Source organism: Schistocerca gregaria, chromosome 4 (genome assembly GCF_023897955.1).
Source record: "Schistocerca gregaria isolate iqSchGreg1 chromosome 4, iqSchGreg1.2, whole genome shotgun sequence".
Taxonomy (NCBI): domain Eukaryota; kingdom Metazoa; phylum Arthropoda; class Insecta; order Orthoptera; family Acrididae; genus Schistocerca; species Schistocerca gregaria.
In genome coordinates, this window is record NC_064923.1 from 493,402,286 (window position 1) to 493,421,177 (window position 18,892).

An 18,892-nucleotide genomic window follows, 5' to 3' on the forward strand; every position below is an offset into this window, starting at 1 on the left:
CCGTGACTACTATACATTCAGTAGTATTAAGGAGGGAGCAGCCAGTCAACACTAGGGTGAAGAAAAGCCCCTTCCCACACAGTACGGACAGGATTAGCACAGGATGCTACCAGGAAATGATATGTTACAACACGCGACTTTGCAGCAAGCTCCGCTTTAGAGCCAGGGAGTAGGCTTGTTGTGTGTTTTATCCAGTGGGACGCGCAGAGGCACTCACCTGGTTCCCATGGGCGAGGTGAGGAAGAGCTCCAGGTCCCCGCGGCGCGACGCGTTCAGCGTGATGACGGCCTGCACATGCTCCAGGTAGTCCACCTGCGTGTCGGTGCCGCGGCACGCGTCCGTCGAGATCTTCAGCACCAGTGGGCCGCGCGACGGGATCTCGCTGCAACACACGTCACACCTTTCTGTGCTCATGCCACCGACTGCGGCCAACTTCATTCCCTGCTGGTGATCTTAAAACATCTTTACCGTCGTCCCGAGCTCCTCACATCTCTGCCCGGAAATGAAAGTTGCCGAGTTTTGCACTTACTACGAAGGCGAGTCAAATGAAAACCTCAAATTTGTAACAACAGATCGAAATTTTGTCCCGTTGTCCTGTAAGTTGGTAAGCGTGCTACAAACAGCGTGCAGAATGGCCTGTAGGTGGCAGCATAGTGCAACGCAGTATTAGTATAAAGATGGCCGCCCCACTTGCGACTTGCACCAGGGAAGAAGAGCGTTCTGTTATTCAGTTTTTGCATAGTGTAGGTGTGAAACCTATTGAAATTCATCGACGAATGAAGGTTCAGTACGGTGACGCATGTTAGTCACAACAGCAAGTCTCAGAATGGAGTAGGCAGTTCGCAAATGGTGTGACTTCAGTGGAAGATGCTCCTCGTCCAGGTCAGGCACAACTAGTTGTGACTCAACAGAACATGCAGCAGTTGAAGCCATAGTAAAGGAAAACTGCCGAGTTACACTGAATGACATTGCAGCATGTTTACAGATTAGTCGTGGATCAGCACACCACATGATGTGCTCCAGTTTCACAAAGTGTCTGCAAGATGGGTGCCGTGGCAGCTGACTCCTGAAATGAGAAACGACGTGTTGATGTCTGTGAAGAACTTCTTCGGCGCTTTGAACGAGAAGGTGGTGGCTTCCTGGCAAGAATCGTTACTGGGGCGAAACCTAGTTTCACTTCCACCAACCGGAAACGAAGTGAGCGAGCAAGGAATGGCGCCATTCCTCATCACCAAAACCAAAGAAGTTTCGAACAGAACCATCAGCAGAGAAGGTTATGCTGACTCTCTTTTTGGACGAAAAATGCGTCATTTTGGATCATTACATGCCTAGAGGGGGCACTGTCACACTGTCACCAGTGCATCATACACAGATCTCCTAAGAAATCATCTGCGGCGTGCAATCAAATCAAAGCGACGTGGATTGCGGTCGGCAGGTGTCCTTTTGTAACATGACAAAGCAAGGCCCCACACTGCCCTTACCTTACAGCAGTTACAACAATCACAGACCTGCATTTTGAGTGTGTTCCTCATCCACCATTCTCACCAGATTTTCCTCCAAGTGATTTCCATATGTTTGGACCACTCAAAGACGCAATGGGAGGAAACAAGTTCCGTTCTAATGAAGAGAGACGCCACGCGGTGAATGAGTGGTTGCACAGACCACCAAAAGAATTTTTTTATAAAGGAATTTATGCAATTTGTACGCGCTGGAGCACTTGCATTGAGCGTGAGGGAGATTGTGTTGAAAAGTGATACAGCTTTGTACCACTTCTGAACAATAAATAATATTTAAAAAAAATATTTAAGGTTTTCATTTGACTGACCCTCGTACACATTCAAACTATGCTGCAACAGCAGAAAATTTTAGTGACTGGCGAATCCACACAGGCTTCAGTTTTGGGTCCACTTCTGTTTCTTATCTATATTAATGACTTCCCACTTAACATTCAAGAAACAGAATTGGTACTTTTTCCAGGCAATACTAGTATTATTATAAATCCAATTAGGGAGACAGCAACGCTAGAGATTGTTAATGATAGCTGTCAAAGAATTATTAAGCGGTTATCTGAAAGTGAACTCTCCCTAAATTTTGAAAAAACAACCCACACTATAATTACATCTGTACAACAAGTAGAGACATACGAACAATTGATGCAGCACATAAACAAGAGGTAGTAAACAGTGTAGAACGTTCAGAAACTATTTCTCTTCTAGTCTTGGAAACAAACGTATCAGCCTCCCGACGTATTTTGCATATTTCCACTTAATAATATCTTATGGAATGATTTTCTAAGATATTTGACCACTTAGAAGGAAAGAGATCATCACACGAAAGCAAAACTTTATGAGTTAAGGTGTCACTTGCAACAAAACATGTAGCTGTGTCTATCATTGTTCTTAGAAATAATTTTTTGTAATCAGGGAAACACTTTAAGCTAATTCTGTACATCTTCTATATTTTCAATAACCACTCGCTGTGGCACAGATAAACTTGTCCAACGCAGATAGACAGATAGCCGAAGACGAAGTAGATATTCCAGAACTCGAATGAGGAACAGTCGGCAACATCAGCAATTTAGAACTAGATGTTCTCGGAGTAGTGAAGCTTAAACCATTTCAGAAAAGCAAGTCTTCCGGTCCTTTCACAATATCCTGATGCAATAGCTCCTTACTTAACTATCATATACAACCGCTCACTCGACGAAAGATCCGTGCACAAAGACATGAAAATTGCACATGTCACATCGATATTCAAGAAAGGCAAGAGGAGTAATCCACAAAATTACAAGCCCGTATCATTAACCTCGATATGCAGCAGGATTTTGGAACGTATATGGTGTTAGAACATTATGAATTACCTCGAAGAGAATGGTCTTTTGACACATAGTCGACACGGGTTTAAAAAACATCTTTCTTTTGAAACACAGCTGAATCTTTACTCACTCGAAATGTTGACTTCTATCAACAAGGGATTTCAAATTGATACCGTATTTCTAGATTTCCAGAAAGCTATTGACACCGTACCTCACAAGCGTCTTGTAATCAAATTGCGTGCTTGTTGAATATCGTGTCAATTATGCGACTGAATTCATGGTTTCCTGTCAGAGAGGTCACAGTTCATAGTAACTGACAGGACGTCACAGAGTAAAACGGAAGTGATTTCCGGCGTTCTCCCAAGGCGGTGTCATGGGCCCTGTGCTGTTCCTTATCTAAATAGACGACTTAGGACACAGTTTCAACAGTCGTCTTACGTTGTTTTGCAGATGATACTGTCGTTTGTGCAAAACGATTTAAGTAAGTGTTTATAGCCATAAAATTGACAATCGACCCTAAATAAAGAAATGTATGAGGACATCCAAATGAGTGCTAAAAGGAATCCATTAAACTTCGGTTACACAATAAATCAGTCAAATGTGTAAAGGTCGTAAATTCTAGTAAACACATAGGAATTACAGTTACGAACAACTTAAACTGGAAATAACACGTAGAAGATATTGTGCGGAAGAAGAACCAACGACTGCGTTTTACTGACAGACAAGATGCAACAGATCCACTAAAGAGACTGCCTACACTACGCTTGTCCGCCATCTTTGGAGTACTGCTGCGCGGTATGGGATCCTTACCAAACAGATTAGGGGGAGTATATCGAAAAGTTCAGAGAAGAGCAGCACGTTTTGTATAATCGAGAAATAGGTTAGTGAATGTCACGGACAGATACAGGATTTGGGGTGGAAATCATTAAAAGAAAGGCGTTTTTCGTTGCGGTGAGATCTTCTCACGAAATTTCAGTCACTAACTTTCTCCTCCGAATCCGATAATATCCTGTTACACCGACCTACATAGAGAGAAATTATCATAATCAAATAAGGGAAATCAGAGCTTGCACGGAAAGATATAGGTGTTCTTTTTTTCCTCGTGCTGTTCGAAAGTAGAATAACAGAGAATTAGTTTGAAGGTGGTTCGATGAACGCTCTGGCAGGCACTCAAGTGCGATTTGCAGGGTAGGCATCTAAATGTAGATATCGACGTAGATGTACAACGAAAGGCCGACCTCTGCGGCAAAATGATTTCGAAGAACTTTTGTATATTTGTCGGAAAGCAATTACTTTTGTGTCAATAGCTTCCGTTTTCAGAAAAAAAAGAGGTCAAACGTCATGATGTAGGATCCATTTCAGGCCAGCTTGCGGGTCTAGTATGCAAAACAAAATTCTTTATTTTCGAGTATTTTAATGATCCACGTGGTTGAAACATGTATCACTGATCTCGTTCCACTTTCGAAAACAGCCGTAGTGACCTAAACGTTTTCACAGATTTACTTCCGAGTAGTCGCAGACTACTAAGTAGAGTTGCACTCTACCAAAACTATGGTTCGGTAGTATTGGTACAGTACATAAATGACGTAGTAAATGGTAGGATTACCGGTAGTGTCGGTGGCATTGATATAGAAACACAAACGAACGTGTGAGAGAGAAACTGAGAGCCGAAGATTTCTTTTCGTTTTCTGTTTGTTTTGCACGTAATTAAAACCGTACGTTATTCAGTATTAGTCCATTGTGTATTTTATGTCCTTAAAAATTATAAATTCCATTTAATGAGTAATAGAAATTAGCTGACCTCTTAATTTCGGCACTTTTGTGTAACCAAAGCAATTACTTTTGATGTAAGTGCAGTTTACATGCACAAACATGAACAAATCTATATGATTATTGTTGTTGTTTTTGTACTCCTTAGAAATTCTTCGTGATGATCAAAGGCAAGAGTGTCATGTTGTTATTGATAAATGCTAAAGTTGTTTATTAATAACAGAAATATGGTTTATAATTTAGTATGTTCGATGAAATGTTGAAGTGAGGTTTTATATGTTTTTGTGTTTCGTTCTTTAAGTTTAAATTTGCCTTTTTTTTTAAAAAAAAGGAAATGGCGTTTTCTTGCACTATGCTATGAATCTGTATATTCTTTTTATTTTTTCTACGCCATCACTCTGTTTCACGTTACAAATCAACAACTTTTGAGTAAAACCTGGGTTAAGCATTGACAATTTCTATTTTGCTGAAAGCACTGTTTATTTTTAAGTGACAGACAAGAGGATAACTATGTAGAAAGAAATGTTTTGTAAGTTACGCGACTCTTTATGTGTCCTCTCTCCGGTCTCTAGGGGAATCAAGTAAGATATTGACAGTATACGCAAACAAAGCGAACGAAGTGAGGTAGTTTCCGTTAGGTATCTACGCAACGCGCCTGACATACAGGTAACACCATTACGATTTTAACTGACCAAGGCTGCCAGGAAAACTACCGTAGTCTACAAATCTATTAATAAGACGAAGTTTGTCGAAATCGTCGGGTCTCCAAGTTCAGTCACACTCCTAATGAAAAAATAAAAATAAATAATTGAGTGGCTGAATGTATTCCAACAGGGAAAGTTCTTATTTATCTCAGAGACAAGATGACGACGTGTATAGATAGTTCGCATCCCTGCTTATCTTTGAAATACTCCCCCTGGGTTGTTATGATCCTTGCGCAACATATCTTAATAAAGTCAAAAGACAAAGAAATGATACTTCTGAATATGGTACTGTGAACAAGACGCAGAACACGTAATATCACGTTGCAACAGGTCTTGATCAGCAGGTTTTAAGGACGCTGGATCCTAAAGCAGTACTGAGATACGAGTCTACCTGCAATTTGCGAGACATTCAACCTTGCGACAGCATGCAGACTTCTCTGTCACTCAACATTCTGTACAGAGTTAGAGAAGGGAGACGGCGTACGGCGTTCACAGTCTCCGAGATTATCTGTCGCGTTAGACCGAGCATTTGGGTAAATGCGGATTCTGAAAAGCACAGTAAGTACGGATGTATTTCTTAGTCACAGTACCAGTAGCACAAACGGCGTGACTTTTATTAGGTAATAGTTTTATATTGGTAAGGAGAGGGTTTCTCCTTTTAATTTCCTTATTTTTTCTGTTTGTTTTGTAATATTACTTTTGTATTATTAATGTACTTTTGTAGTAGTAGTATGAAGCAACTAGTAAGATTTTTATAAAAATAGTTTATTATACACAAATGTGTAGCTTGTTTCAGTTATCTAAAGAATACGCTGTCACTGCGGAAACTAAATAAATATTTTAAACATGATAAATCTCGACTGCAAGTATCAGCCACCAGTTTCGAGAAATTGTACTGATATTTTAGTACTTCGTCGCTCGGTAAATTCCCAGTTATTTCACTGTTCTATTGCTACTTGCGTGAGTGTGAGAATCAGAAGCTTTTTTGCCGGAGACTAATGTGCTGTGCTATTCTGCAGTGCTTAGGTAGTGTCTAATTTTCATAGCATTTCTCTTTGAATGGCCCACGTGAGACGATTTAGTGAAATCTAGTTGAAGCTTTTAGCGAATTACATTAAATGAAACCAATGGACCCGTAAGAAACTTCCCCACTTTTATAGTTTTAAGTAAAGACAGTACTTGGAGTAAGTGTAGTCGTTGGGATAAGGATAGCTATGAGAAGGAAGAGGAAACATATTTAAAAAAGAACCGAAAGACGTGAAATAATAATCACAGAACTTATGATTCATTCTTCTATATACATTTCCATGTACATAATTTTGAACAAAATACTTTACAGAGCTTTACTATAGCTTGGTGTAAACGAATTTGACGTTGAACGTAATCTTCGTGTGCTGTTTGTTTTTAGTTTTCTTTAAGGAATATAAAGAGGTTAGTTGATTTAGTTATCCTTGAAAACGGTCTACATAATTGTTCGTGAGTACAAACGGGATTTGGTTGCGTTCGCTTCTTACCTGGTATATCATTAAGGCCACAATAACCTCTAACCGTATTTTGAGATTTTAGCTGCACTTCATACTTTATGTAAATACGTATAACTATGTAGAAAGAAATTCTCTGTAAGTCACGCGCCCCTTTATGTGTCCTCTCTCCGGTCTCTAGGGGAATCAAGTAAGACATTGACAGCATACGCAAACAAAGCGATCGAAATAGGTAATTTCCGTTATGTAGCTATGCAACGCACCTAACGTACAGGTAACACCGTTACGATTTTAATTGACCAAGGCTGCCAGGAAAACCACTGATGGGAATACGTAAATCACAATTCAAGGCGAATTTGACAAATACGTTTGCTGTTTTGGAAAGTATATGCGTTTAGAAAAGTTAACTTGTACCACGGGCAGAGTTAATACACTACCGCAGTGGTAGCAGTTATTATCTATGAAAATGCTGTTTACAAATTATCCCGTTAATAAGTACTTTAAAACAAATAAAATGGTATTTGTAATAATATAATATGAAAAGGGAGTCTCTTATTGGGGATGAATAAGTTAACTTCGTAAAATATAGGTATGAAGCTGGGCATCTATGATGTTCTTTTGCCTAGTTAAAAGTCTCTTATGTTAAAATTCTTCCCCAATTTTAAGTTTAGCGCAAAATCGGTATGCAGTGCTAGAAGCCGTTTAGAGATTCTTTCTAACGATACCTCATTCATTCCTATACAATTAGTATGTGTTGCGAAAAAGAGATGGTGGATTGAGAAATAATGTCTATGACTAGCACCGTCGTATATCCATCTGTCAACAGAACGGAGAAACCATTTACGGGAGCACAATGATTAGTCAAGTATGGATGTACATATGGAAGCAAGCAAGACGACGTGGTTACCTTATCGTGTAGCTAGAATGAATATACGGTATTGTAACCTCTGAATTAGGCTGCATTAGTCCGTCAGTAGTGATTACCCCTGGTTATGAGAGTCTCTTATTATCTCGTTCATACTTAAGCAAGTTTCAAGTATCCTCCTTCGCCAGTAGAGTACATCAAGTTATTTCCAACGTGACATGTAATGAACGCCCTCCACGCTTCATTCTGTCTGTCTGTCTCTGTCTCTGTCTCTCTCTCTCCTCTCTCTCTCTCTCTCTCTCTCTCTCTCTCGTACACGTACACAAAATTAGTAACGAAACAAAAGTATACTCTATTCACAATTACTAATACGCTTAAAGTGTCAACCTCTATGAACCAAGAAATGCCTCCCAATTAGATTGCTGAATGTAACAGTATAGCATGTGGTGTTCTAACACAAGGATTGCTAAAACGTGAAACAATGGTTCTAGCGGTTTAGAAGATTCCGATTTTTTGTTTAGGGTCGGATTGTAACTGATGTCCCATGACTATTTCTCAAACGACGTGCTATCCTTGGTAAAAATAAGTAAATAATATAAAAAAGACGAAGTGCGCACTCAGTGATAGGTGGTACCGATGTACCCGACTCATTACGCACAATGACGATCTGAAACGGAGATGACGAGTAGAGAAAGTGAAAATACAGAGACGAAGTTTGTGTAAGCCGCTTGGGCTTAGTTTTTCTTGTAGAATGTTCGGGTACTTTGAGGCAGCTCTGTCACACATTACAGATTCATCGAGTTGAGTGCTCCGCGATGTGTCATTTAAATGGCTTGACTGGCATTTCGGAGCACAGTGTTCGTCATCGTTCAGGTCTAAGAGTAGACACATAGGTTGTCTTGTCAATGAGAATATTCGTTGCTTACAGTTCGACTTTCTTGTACAAAGCCATACGTACCTTTTAGCACCATATAGTCTAACTGGTTACGGTTAAGAATAAGGAGTGCACCAAAACCGGTAACCGCTCAGGAACAACTGGTATTTTCATGAAATAAAATTTATTACATTTTCCTCGAGACTATACAGTTGCGGACCTCCCATCCCGAAGAAGCACTCCTCGAGTTACCAAATTCACAACAACAAGCAGCTTCAAAAGGCGGCTCGTTACTTTCATTGATAACTTTCATTTGGGGACCGAAGACGATTTCTTTGATTACCTGCGGACCTGACAAAGCAGCATCCTACCATCAAAGTTTATGGGTTCGCTCCCTATGCAACTCCCACGTTAGGAGCAGAACCACAATTTTATCCAGCGAAGAGAAAAATGGAGGAACTTACAATCGGATTGTTGCACTGAAGAGGACGGGGCCAATTCCGTTTCCTGTCCTTCTAAAATCTGACTTCACAGACTCTGTATTGACTGGATCAACCGTCGAAACATCGTGCATAATAGTAGAATCAACAACTTGGCTGAACGCTCGAAAGTAGAGTATTAATTAGTCATACCTAGAAAACCTGAGAGTCAGAAATTGATTTACCAGTCTCTGCACCAATCACCGATACTCAAAATAGTAAATATTTTTTTTTTAAATTTATGTTCTTCAATATTGCGTTTGCTAAAAGAGTTAAGAGGAGAAAACACACAGAAAAATTACGTTCGTCTCTGCGGAAACCATGTTCCCATAATTTGAATCGCTCACGAATGAGTGTTGTGTTAACGTTCAATGGGGATGCAGTTCACAGCGTCCTTAGAGAAGGGATGAAACGTCCGAGGGTGTCAGCAGTGTCAAAGTTTGCCAAGAACATCGTCCTGTTGCTAATCGCATTGCGAACAGCCGTTACCAGCCGCGACATGTGTGGGAAACAACGCCCCAAGGGAAGAGGTGGTTTTATTGACGCCCTTTATGCCACCCCATGAGGCCTTTCGTGTAGGTGCCGAGTGGCGGCGTGTCTGAAATGTTTTCCTCGGCCACCTATCAGAAAGCCGCTTGATTCCAACGCTGGGTGTCGGGGGTTGTGACCTACAGCACATAGACGTCAAAAGAAGCGGTTAAATGTGGGTAAGACGGCGTGGGACGACTCCCCATCAGGTGACACGTCCACGGTGGCAGTGGGCAGAACTGTGGCCAAGTTTGGTGCTAATGCGGCATGATTAACTCACCTTACAGTTCACGTGACTTTCTGAGCTGTGGCTTTTTCTTCGCAACAAGAGTTGCGCGCTGTCAGAAGAGAGTACATGTTCGTGCTATCCTGTAGACACAGTTTTGCTACGGTATGGATAACAGGTGCATCACATTGTGCGATTGAAATGGAGAGCAACTGGTAATTTTTTCCAAAGTGGACGTACGGGAGACAGTACGATTCCTTCAAGAAAACCGTTTGAATTGGACACAGATTTAAGGTGAAAATCTGGCGGTATACGGACAAGATGCAATGTCGCCTCCAGTCGTAGTAAACCAGTGCCAACATTTTGACCAAGGCCGCGCACACAAGGGTGATGCTGATTAGAAGTCCATATTTTGCACGATGCGAGTTCCACGTTTGCTGCAAGCTGGAGAAACATTCGAGGGCGAAAGAGATTTTCCAACGTTGAGAACATTCGCACAACAGTTATCTAATGGGGTCCTTACCAAGGAGAGGATTTCTATCGCAGAAGAACTAAATGACTAGCAGAACATACCGACAGTTTTGCGTAGGTACATGGTGACTATGCTGAAAAATAGTGTTAAGCATCTGTGTCACTTCGAAGTATAGTGCAGTATTTAAAAATTACTTGACCGTCTTAATGGTGTCTAATTTACTTCTTGAAGTCCACTCGTACATTACTGGCGATTAAAATTGCTACACCACGAATATGCCAAAGGCTCGAAATTTAACCGACAGGAAGAAGATGCTGTGATATGCAAATGATTAGCTTTTCAGAGCATTCACACAAGGTTGGCGCCGGTGACGACACCTAAAACGTGTTGACACGAGGAAAGTTTCCATCCGATTTCTCATATACAAACAGCAGTTCACCGGCGTTGCCTGGAGAAACGTTGTTGTGATGCCTCGTGTAAGGAGGAGAAATGCGTACCATCACGTTTCCGACTTTGATAAAGGTCGGATTGTAGCCTATCGTGATTGCTGTTTATCCTGTCGCGACATTGCTGCTCGCGTTGGTCGAGATCCAATGACTGTTAGCAGGATATGGAATCGGTGGGTTCAGGAGGGTAATACGGAACGCCGTGCTGGATCCCAACGGCCTTGTATCACTAGCAGTCGAGATGATAGGCATCTTATCCGCATGGCTGTAACGGATCGAGCAGTCACGTCTCGATCCCTGAATCAACAGATGGGGAAGTTTGCAAGACAACAACCATTTGCACGAACAGCTAGATGACGTTTGCAGCAGCATGGACTACCAGCTCGGAGACCACGGCTGCGGTTACCCTTGACGCTGTATCATAGACAGTACCGCCTGCGATGGTGTACTCAACGACGAACCTGGGTGCACGAATGGCAAAACGTCATTTTTTCGGATGAATGCTTACAGCATCATGATGGTCGAATCCGTGTTTGGCGACATCGCGGTGAACGCACATTGGGAGCGTGTATTCGTCATCGCTATACTGACGTATCACCCAGCGTGACTGTATGGGGTGCCACTGGTTACACGTCTCGGTCACCTCTTGTTCGCATTGACGGCGCTTTGAACAGTGGACGTTAAATTTCAGATGTGTTACGACCCGTGGCTCTACCCTTCATCGGATCCCTGCGAAACCCTACATTTCAGCAGGATAATGCACGACCGCATGTTGCAGGTCCTCTACGGGCCTTTCTGGATACAGAAAGTGTTCGACTGCTACCCTGGTCAGCACATTCTTCAGATCTCTGACCAATTGAAAACGTCTGGTCAATGGTGGCCGAGCACATGGTTCGTCACAATACGCCAGTCACTACTCTTGATGAACTTTGGTATCGTGTTGAAGCTGCATGGGCAGCTGTACCTGTACACGTCACCCAAGCTCTGTTTCACTCAATGCGCAGGCGTATCAAGGCCGTTATTACGGCCAGCTGTGGTTGTTCTGAGTACTGATTTCTCAGGATCTATGCACCCAAATTGCGTGAAAATGTAATCACATGTCAGTTCTAGTATAATATATTTGTCCAATGAATACCCGTTTATTATCTGCATTTCTTCTTGGTGTAGGAATTTTAATGGACAGTAGTGTATATTGTAAACTACGAAGAGCGTTCAATAAATAACGCAACCCATCTTTTCTCGGCAAATTTCGGCTGATAAATAACGAATTTTTTGTGTGTGACATCATGGAATATCTTGCTTCAGTACCTATAGCTTCATAAAATTCCGATGGGTGGCGACGCTATACGTAGCCTTCACAATGGCGTCTGTAAGAGAGGTGCGTTCCAAGCGGAGAGCTGTCACTGAGTTTATTTTGGCGTAAAACTAGAGTATCGTAGATATTCGTAGGCGCTTGCAGAATGTCTACGGCGACCTGGCACTTAACAAAAGCACGGTGAGCCGTTGGGTGAGGCGCCTGTCATCGTCGCAAAAGGTCGCGCAAGTCTGTCCTGCCAGTTGGCGGCACACAGCCGTGACTCCTGCAATGTTGGAACGTGCGGTTACTCTCATTCGAGGTAATCGATGGCTCGCAGTCTCTGTAGGAAGTGTTGACACAGTCGTGAGAAGTGCCGACACGGTTGCTCGCCGCCATACACCACAAAGAGCAACGAGGAACTAATTGTACGGAATTGCTTGCGCGTTACGAGGCTGATCGTGAAATATTTTTGTCGAACATCGTCTCGGTCGATGAAACATGGGTTCATCGCATTGAAGCACAATCAAAACGGGAACCAATGGGGTGACACCACATGCCCTGGCTTCTCAAGTAGAATTTCAAAGCCGCACCCTCGGTCTGTAAAGCCATGGCAGCAGTCTTCTGGGACTACAAAGGCGTTGTTCTGGTTATTGATGCAGCAAGACGTTGGCTTCTGGGTCGACCAGTAGAGCAGTGCCAAGCGGATATACAGCCGCTTCCAGTAGGGTGTTGTAAGACTGCTGCACTGAACAGAGATTATGTTGAAAAATACGGTTATTTAGCTTAAAGAGTGGGGTATAATATGGCATATTTGAATCCTGAAAAACCAACCCGCTTTCAGAAAAAAATGTGTTACATTACTTATTGAACGCCCCTCGTATAACATATCCTTGCAATACTCCAGACATTACTTTTACGTCTGCCGACTTCGTCAAGTCTTTATTTTTATACTCTTACTGGAGGTTTACCTTGGCATCTCTCAGTCAACAATACTAACATCGTTACTAATTCTTTGTATGTTGTCTTGGTTCATATGCTTTCTTTTGTGGGTTGCGTCATAGTACAAATCCAAATACGTTTGATTCAAGTGGCTCATTCGGTATTGTGGCCCTCTGCCCCATTGCAGACTACATCTACATCTACATACATACTCCGTAATCCACCATACGGTGCGTGGCGGAGGGTACCTCGTACCACAACTTGCATCTTCTCTCCCTGTTCCACTCCCAAACAGAACGAGGGAAAAATGACTGCCTATATGCCTCTATACGAGCGCTAATCACTCTTATCTTATCTTTGTGGTCTTTCCGCGAAATATAAGTTGGCGGCAGTAAAATTGTACTGTTAACGAAGGTTCGAGTAAACGGGACAGAGTCATGAATACTTGAGTGGCTCGAAGATTCCTTGAGTAGTAGAAACCAGTACATAGCCTTCGACATCGAGAGTTCATCAGAGACAATGGTATCGTCAGGAATGCCGCAGAGAAGTGTGGTAGGGCCACACGCGTTCTCTATATTTAAACGTCTCAACATGAGCCTTTCTATTGGCTTTGTTGAGCTGCCTTCAGATTTTCTTTACTTATTTGCACGTCTGTTTGTCGATACGTCTGTGCTTTCCATTCTGGTTAGAGCGATAAGCAGCAGTATGTTTCATGAGACATCCACAGTGACACTTTAGTGCGCTAATATTGTCACTTTTCAATTTATGCTTTGCGTTTGTACATCTATGGGTACACTAAAAGTATATATTGTTCTGTGATTCCTTTTATCACTTGTTTATTACGTTTCCATGTTGTATTTCTGTGTTTCTCATTCTTCGTCTCCTCTGTAAGAGAGCGTGTGCTAATGTCTGCGTGAGATACTTCCCTGTACTTTAGTTCTTGGGCAGGAATTCTTCGATGTGCTAGAGGCATTTTAACCCGCTTTTGTGCAGACTTTAAGTAGCTTCTGCTGGGACAAAGAGACACTGACAGCAGCTATTGTAGAGGTTTACACAGGTAGCCGGAGCGTATTCTCGGTGCTCATTTCCGGTACTACTTGTCGACCTCAATCCGGCGTACAACATCACTGATCGCTGGGCCACTGGAAGCCGAGCTTGTCTACTCTGGTCGTCTCTTGTTATGCAAGTTTAGGTAGTTGGGACGAGTGAGGATTTGGTTGAGGCTGAGATGCTAACAAGTTTTGGAGAAGTATAGCATCTCATTTAGGGAGCGTGACGTGCTTGTCAACATTTCTGTTTTTTAACGACATTCTTTATATTACCGCTAATTAACGATGGGAGAGTGCTTGGTCCAACCTATTTCTCGCTGTAATTAGTGTGAATCGTTTATGTATGAATATGTTGTGTACGTGTTATCCGTTTGTCGTGTTATAATCTTTTACCATGTTTCAATTTTAAATTTGTTTCCATAGTATAGGGTTTCATGTTGCGAGTGAATTGGTAATATACTACATGCTTCTCATGTAGTGCATTAGAGCCTTGCGCTCTATAAATTTCGTCTCCACTTTCAGTGATTTCTTTTTATAACTTTTCGTTATGTATAATTTTACTTTATTTGAATAACTTTCTTGAGTTCGGTGTTTCTTCGTGTAGTATAGCTCAACCAGATCACGAGCCTTTTCACCACGTGGAGAGACTTTAGTTGAATGTTATTTTTCATTCAAGCGTTTAACTTGAATTTCGAATCGTATGAGAATTTGCTTTTCATTCTATTTGTTTCCGTATTTCTTTTTTATCACCGAGATGGAGAATTTTTGGACAAGCTACCGACCACGAGGTTGAACAACAAAACTAACGTTTCTCTGGCTCATGGTGTTTTAATCTAGTGCGTAAATTTCCCCTTATGTTCTCTTCTCTCCGTGTGTGCATTGTGGGATGAACGTGCGTTTGCATGTTGATTAGACAAATCCTTCCTTATACCAAATCAGGCTCTTCCGTTATTTTAAAATACAGTTTATGACATAGCTGCTGTGTTATACAAAGAGCAACAAGCAAATCATTAATAATTATAATTGTTCATAATTGATATTACTTGTGATTTTATTTCTAAATGGTTTTTAAATTGTGTTTGGTAACATTACTTGTGCTACCAGACAACTTCCATCAGAACCATCTGATTTAACTTTTTGTTTTATTTTTAATACGTTATTTGGCTTGAATACGGATGTTTCATTTTGAATCTAATCTTTGTTTTTATTTGGCAGGGAGACAACATTCGAGTGATTCATTGGAACCTTCATTGATTTAACTACTATTCTCTTCATAAACTACACTGAGACTTACTCCAAGCAAGCGGACACAAGGCTTTCAATCTTACCACTCGCATAGGATTTGTAGTTGAAGCACGAGTTGGTATTATTCAGTGTGCGTAAATGATCTGATGGACGGGTGAACAGGAGCCTGCGACTGTGTGCTGATAACGCTGTAGTGTGCGAAAAAGTGTTCTTGTAGGAGGTCAGAGTACAAAAGCTAATGCGGATGAGTATGAAAAACAATCATCTAATTTTCTAATACAGTATTAGTGGTGTGCTGCTTGATACAATCACGTCAATTAAGTATCGAGGGGCAACGCTGCAAAGCGATATGAAATGGAACGAGCACGCAAAGAATGCGCATGTTAGACTTGGGTTTATTGTGAGAATTTTAGGAAAAAGTAGCTCATCTACGAGTATAAAAGAGACTGAGAACAGACCACTACAGCAACCTATTCTTGATCATTGCTCGAATGGTTTTGATCCCACCAGGTCGGATTAAAGGAAGACATCGAAGCAATTCAGAAGCTTGCAACTAGATTTGTTATCGGTAGTTTCGATCAACATGCGATCATTATGTAGATGCCTTGTGAACTGAAATGGGAATCACGGGAAGTAACACAACTTCTTTTCGCTAAATACTGGTTCAAATGGCTCTGAGCGCTATGGGACTTAACATCCATGGTCATCAGTCCCCTAGAACTTAGAACTACTTAAACCTAACTAACCTAAGGACATCACACAACACCCAGTCATCACGGCTAAATACTGGTTCAAATGGCTCTGAGCACTATCGGACTTAACATCTATGGTCATCAGTCCCCTAGAACTTAGAACTACTTAAACCTAAGGACGTCACACAACACCCAGCCATCACGAGGCAGAGAAAATCCCAGACCCCGCCGGGAATCGAACCCGGCAACCTGGGCGTGGGAAACGAGAACGCTACCGCACGATCACGAGATGCGGGGGCTAAATACTGTTGAGATAGTCTAGAGAACAGGTATTTGAAGCTGACTGCAGAACAATTCGACTGCCGCTAACGTACAATTCGGGTAAGAACAGCGAAGTCAAAAGAAAGTAGGGTTCTTGCGAAGGGATATAGACAGCCGCTTTCCTTTTATTCTATTTGCAAGTGGAACAGGAAAGGAAATGACCAGTAGTGGTACAAGAGGCCCTCCGCCACATACCATACAGTGGCTCGTGGTGCAGGTACAGGAATTGACAAACTGCTGTATTTGACCACGAACGGCATATGTACTATGTCATCGACACACTGTGTCGGTCCTAGGGAGAATAGTGTTCTATGTAGCTGTAAGTGCATTATGTCGGAGCTAAGTGAATTAGAACGTGGGCAAATTGTTGGAGTTTCTATAGTACGGAGTGTTCAAAATGTCTCTCCGCAGTGCCGTATGGTTGTTAGCCAAGCGTACCGTATGTCACAGTGAATATACCGAAGTGAAACTCAGTGAAATACAAGCTATTCATTTACTGAATATTCATTTTTACTTACAAATTTTCGCATTTAATGTTGAAAGTGATCCCCATGTTGTTGAATACAGAATTCAATTCATCTAATCATGTTTCCAAACATTAGCTGTAACATTTCTTCTGTAACAGAGCAGTGAAAGTGGACATTGCAGTTTCCAATTCATCGATCGATTTTGGACTGTTTCTATAGACAGTTGCTTTCGCTGTACCCCAGAAGAAAAAGTCAGGCGGTGTTAGATCAGGCGATCGGGGAGGCCAAAATCCCTGTGAAACTACGCGATCACCAAAAACATCAGCAAGCAATGACATTGAAACGCGAGCTGTATGTGCGGTTGCACCATCTTGTTGAAAACAATCTTTCAGTATTTCACTTAACACAAGTTCTCCTATGAATGGGTACAGAATATCACTGCAGTATCGTTGTGCGTTTATTGTTTCTTTGAAAAATATGGGATCCACAATCTGACATCTAGAAATTGCAATCCAAACTCCTATTTTTACAGAATGAAGTGGTTCGTCATGAATACACAATAGATTTGCAGTACTCCACATACGATAATCTTGCGAGTTCATGTAAAATGAAACCACGTCTCATCAGTGAAAACATTTCATTAAGAATATCCCTTCCATTTCGTTGAACGAAATTTTTTAACCATTGACAATAATGCAGTCTCTTGTCGTGATCAGAATTTTTCACTTCTTGCACGACTGTCACTTTGTATAGGAAAGGTTCTAATTTTTCCCTTACAGCTGTGTGGGCAGTACCGACATTAACATCGATTTCCTGGGCGAGTTTTCTTAGTGACTAGTTCGGACTCATGGACATTTTATCGGAAATATCGAGTAGTTTATCCTCAGACAAAACGCTAGGACGACCACTTCTCGGTGCATCTGTCACTGAACCAGTACTTCGAAATTTGTTAATCAAATCTCGCACAGTATCGCGATGTGGAAGTGTTGTCTCCGGGGAAACTGAATTAAATGTTTGACGAACTGAAACTGTGTATTTACCGCCAACTTTCAACACTTTTTCGACTAAAAACACACGTTCTTCTATTGTTAGCATTTTAACAGTGACAAAAATGAAACAAACGAACAAAGGAACTAACTTAAACGTTCACGTCAACACCGAACGACACACACCAACAATACTACTGACGCTGGGTGAGATAAACGAAACAGTTGAATGTTGGGAGAGTCCACTTGAGGGGAAGTATCCCAGGCAGGCGAACAATCATACGGTATTACGGAGAGACTTTTTGAAAACCCCATAGATGTATCCGTAACCAAGGTAGCCGAAGTGTTTCTCTATCAAAAGGCACCGTGTTGAAGATACACACCGCTTAAAAGAAAAGCGGAAAAAACATCTGCTGCGTCACAACGCGGACGAAAGTTTTTTGTGTCAAGTGACCGTGATAGACGGTCATTTAAGGGCATTTTGGCGAAAAATAAGGGAAAGACAGCTGCAAAAGTCAATTCAGAACTGAATGTCACAATCGCAAACCCTGTGAGCACAAAACCGACAAGAAGGGAGCTCCGTAAGCGGAGAACTGCAGAGAGGTCTGGAATTTCTAAATCACTCATCAGCGATGTAGAGCCCCTTAACACGAAAGTGTGTTGCTGAAGCCATAAAACCTGGACTGTTGAGTAATGGAAGAATGTTATTTGTTCGGACGAGTTTTGTTTCACACTGTTTCTAACTTCTGGCCTAGTTTCCATTTCGAGTTTGAAACATGGCGGGGTGTGATGATTTAGGCAGCCATATCGTGGTATTCCATATGCCTCATAGTAACTTTGTTTGGTCGCATTACTGCCAACGGTTATGTAACTATTTTGGCTGATGAGATCCATCCTACGGTACAATACTTGTACCCCAATCGTGATGCTGTGTTCCAAGGTGACAGGGATCCTGTTCACATAGCTCGCATTGTCCAGGACTGATTTTGTGAGCGTGAGGATGAATTGTCGTATCTCCCCTGGCCATCGCAGTGACCAGATCTCAATATTATTGGGTCTTTGTGATCTACTTTGGAGAGAAGGGTGCGTGAACGCAATCAAAAATGGCTCTGAGCACTATGGGACTTAACATCTATGGTCATCAGTCCCCTAGAACTTAAAACTACTTAAACCTAACTAACCTACGGACAGCACACAACACCCAGTCATCACGAGGCAGAGAAAATCCCGGATCCC

The 18,892-nt window shown here is 41.8% G+C and overlaps 1 protein-coding gene across 1 annotated transcript in view; it reads right to left on the bottom strand.

Annotated features, from left to right (window-relative positions):
- LOC126266626 (neuroendocrine convertase 2) overlaps nucleotides 1-18,892 on the bottom strand; it is a 1,418,212-nt gene that overhangs the window by 39,976 nt on the left and 1,359,344 nt on the right. Inside the window, exon 11 of the mRNA XM_049970986.1 lies at nucleotides 218-382. Within this exon, the coding sequence (XP_049826943.1) occupies nucleotides 218-382 (165 nt within the window). The remainder of the gene's footprint in view (nucleotides 1-217; nucleotides 383-18,892) is intronic.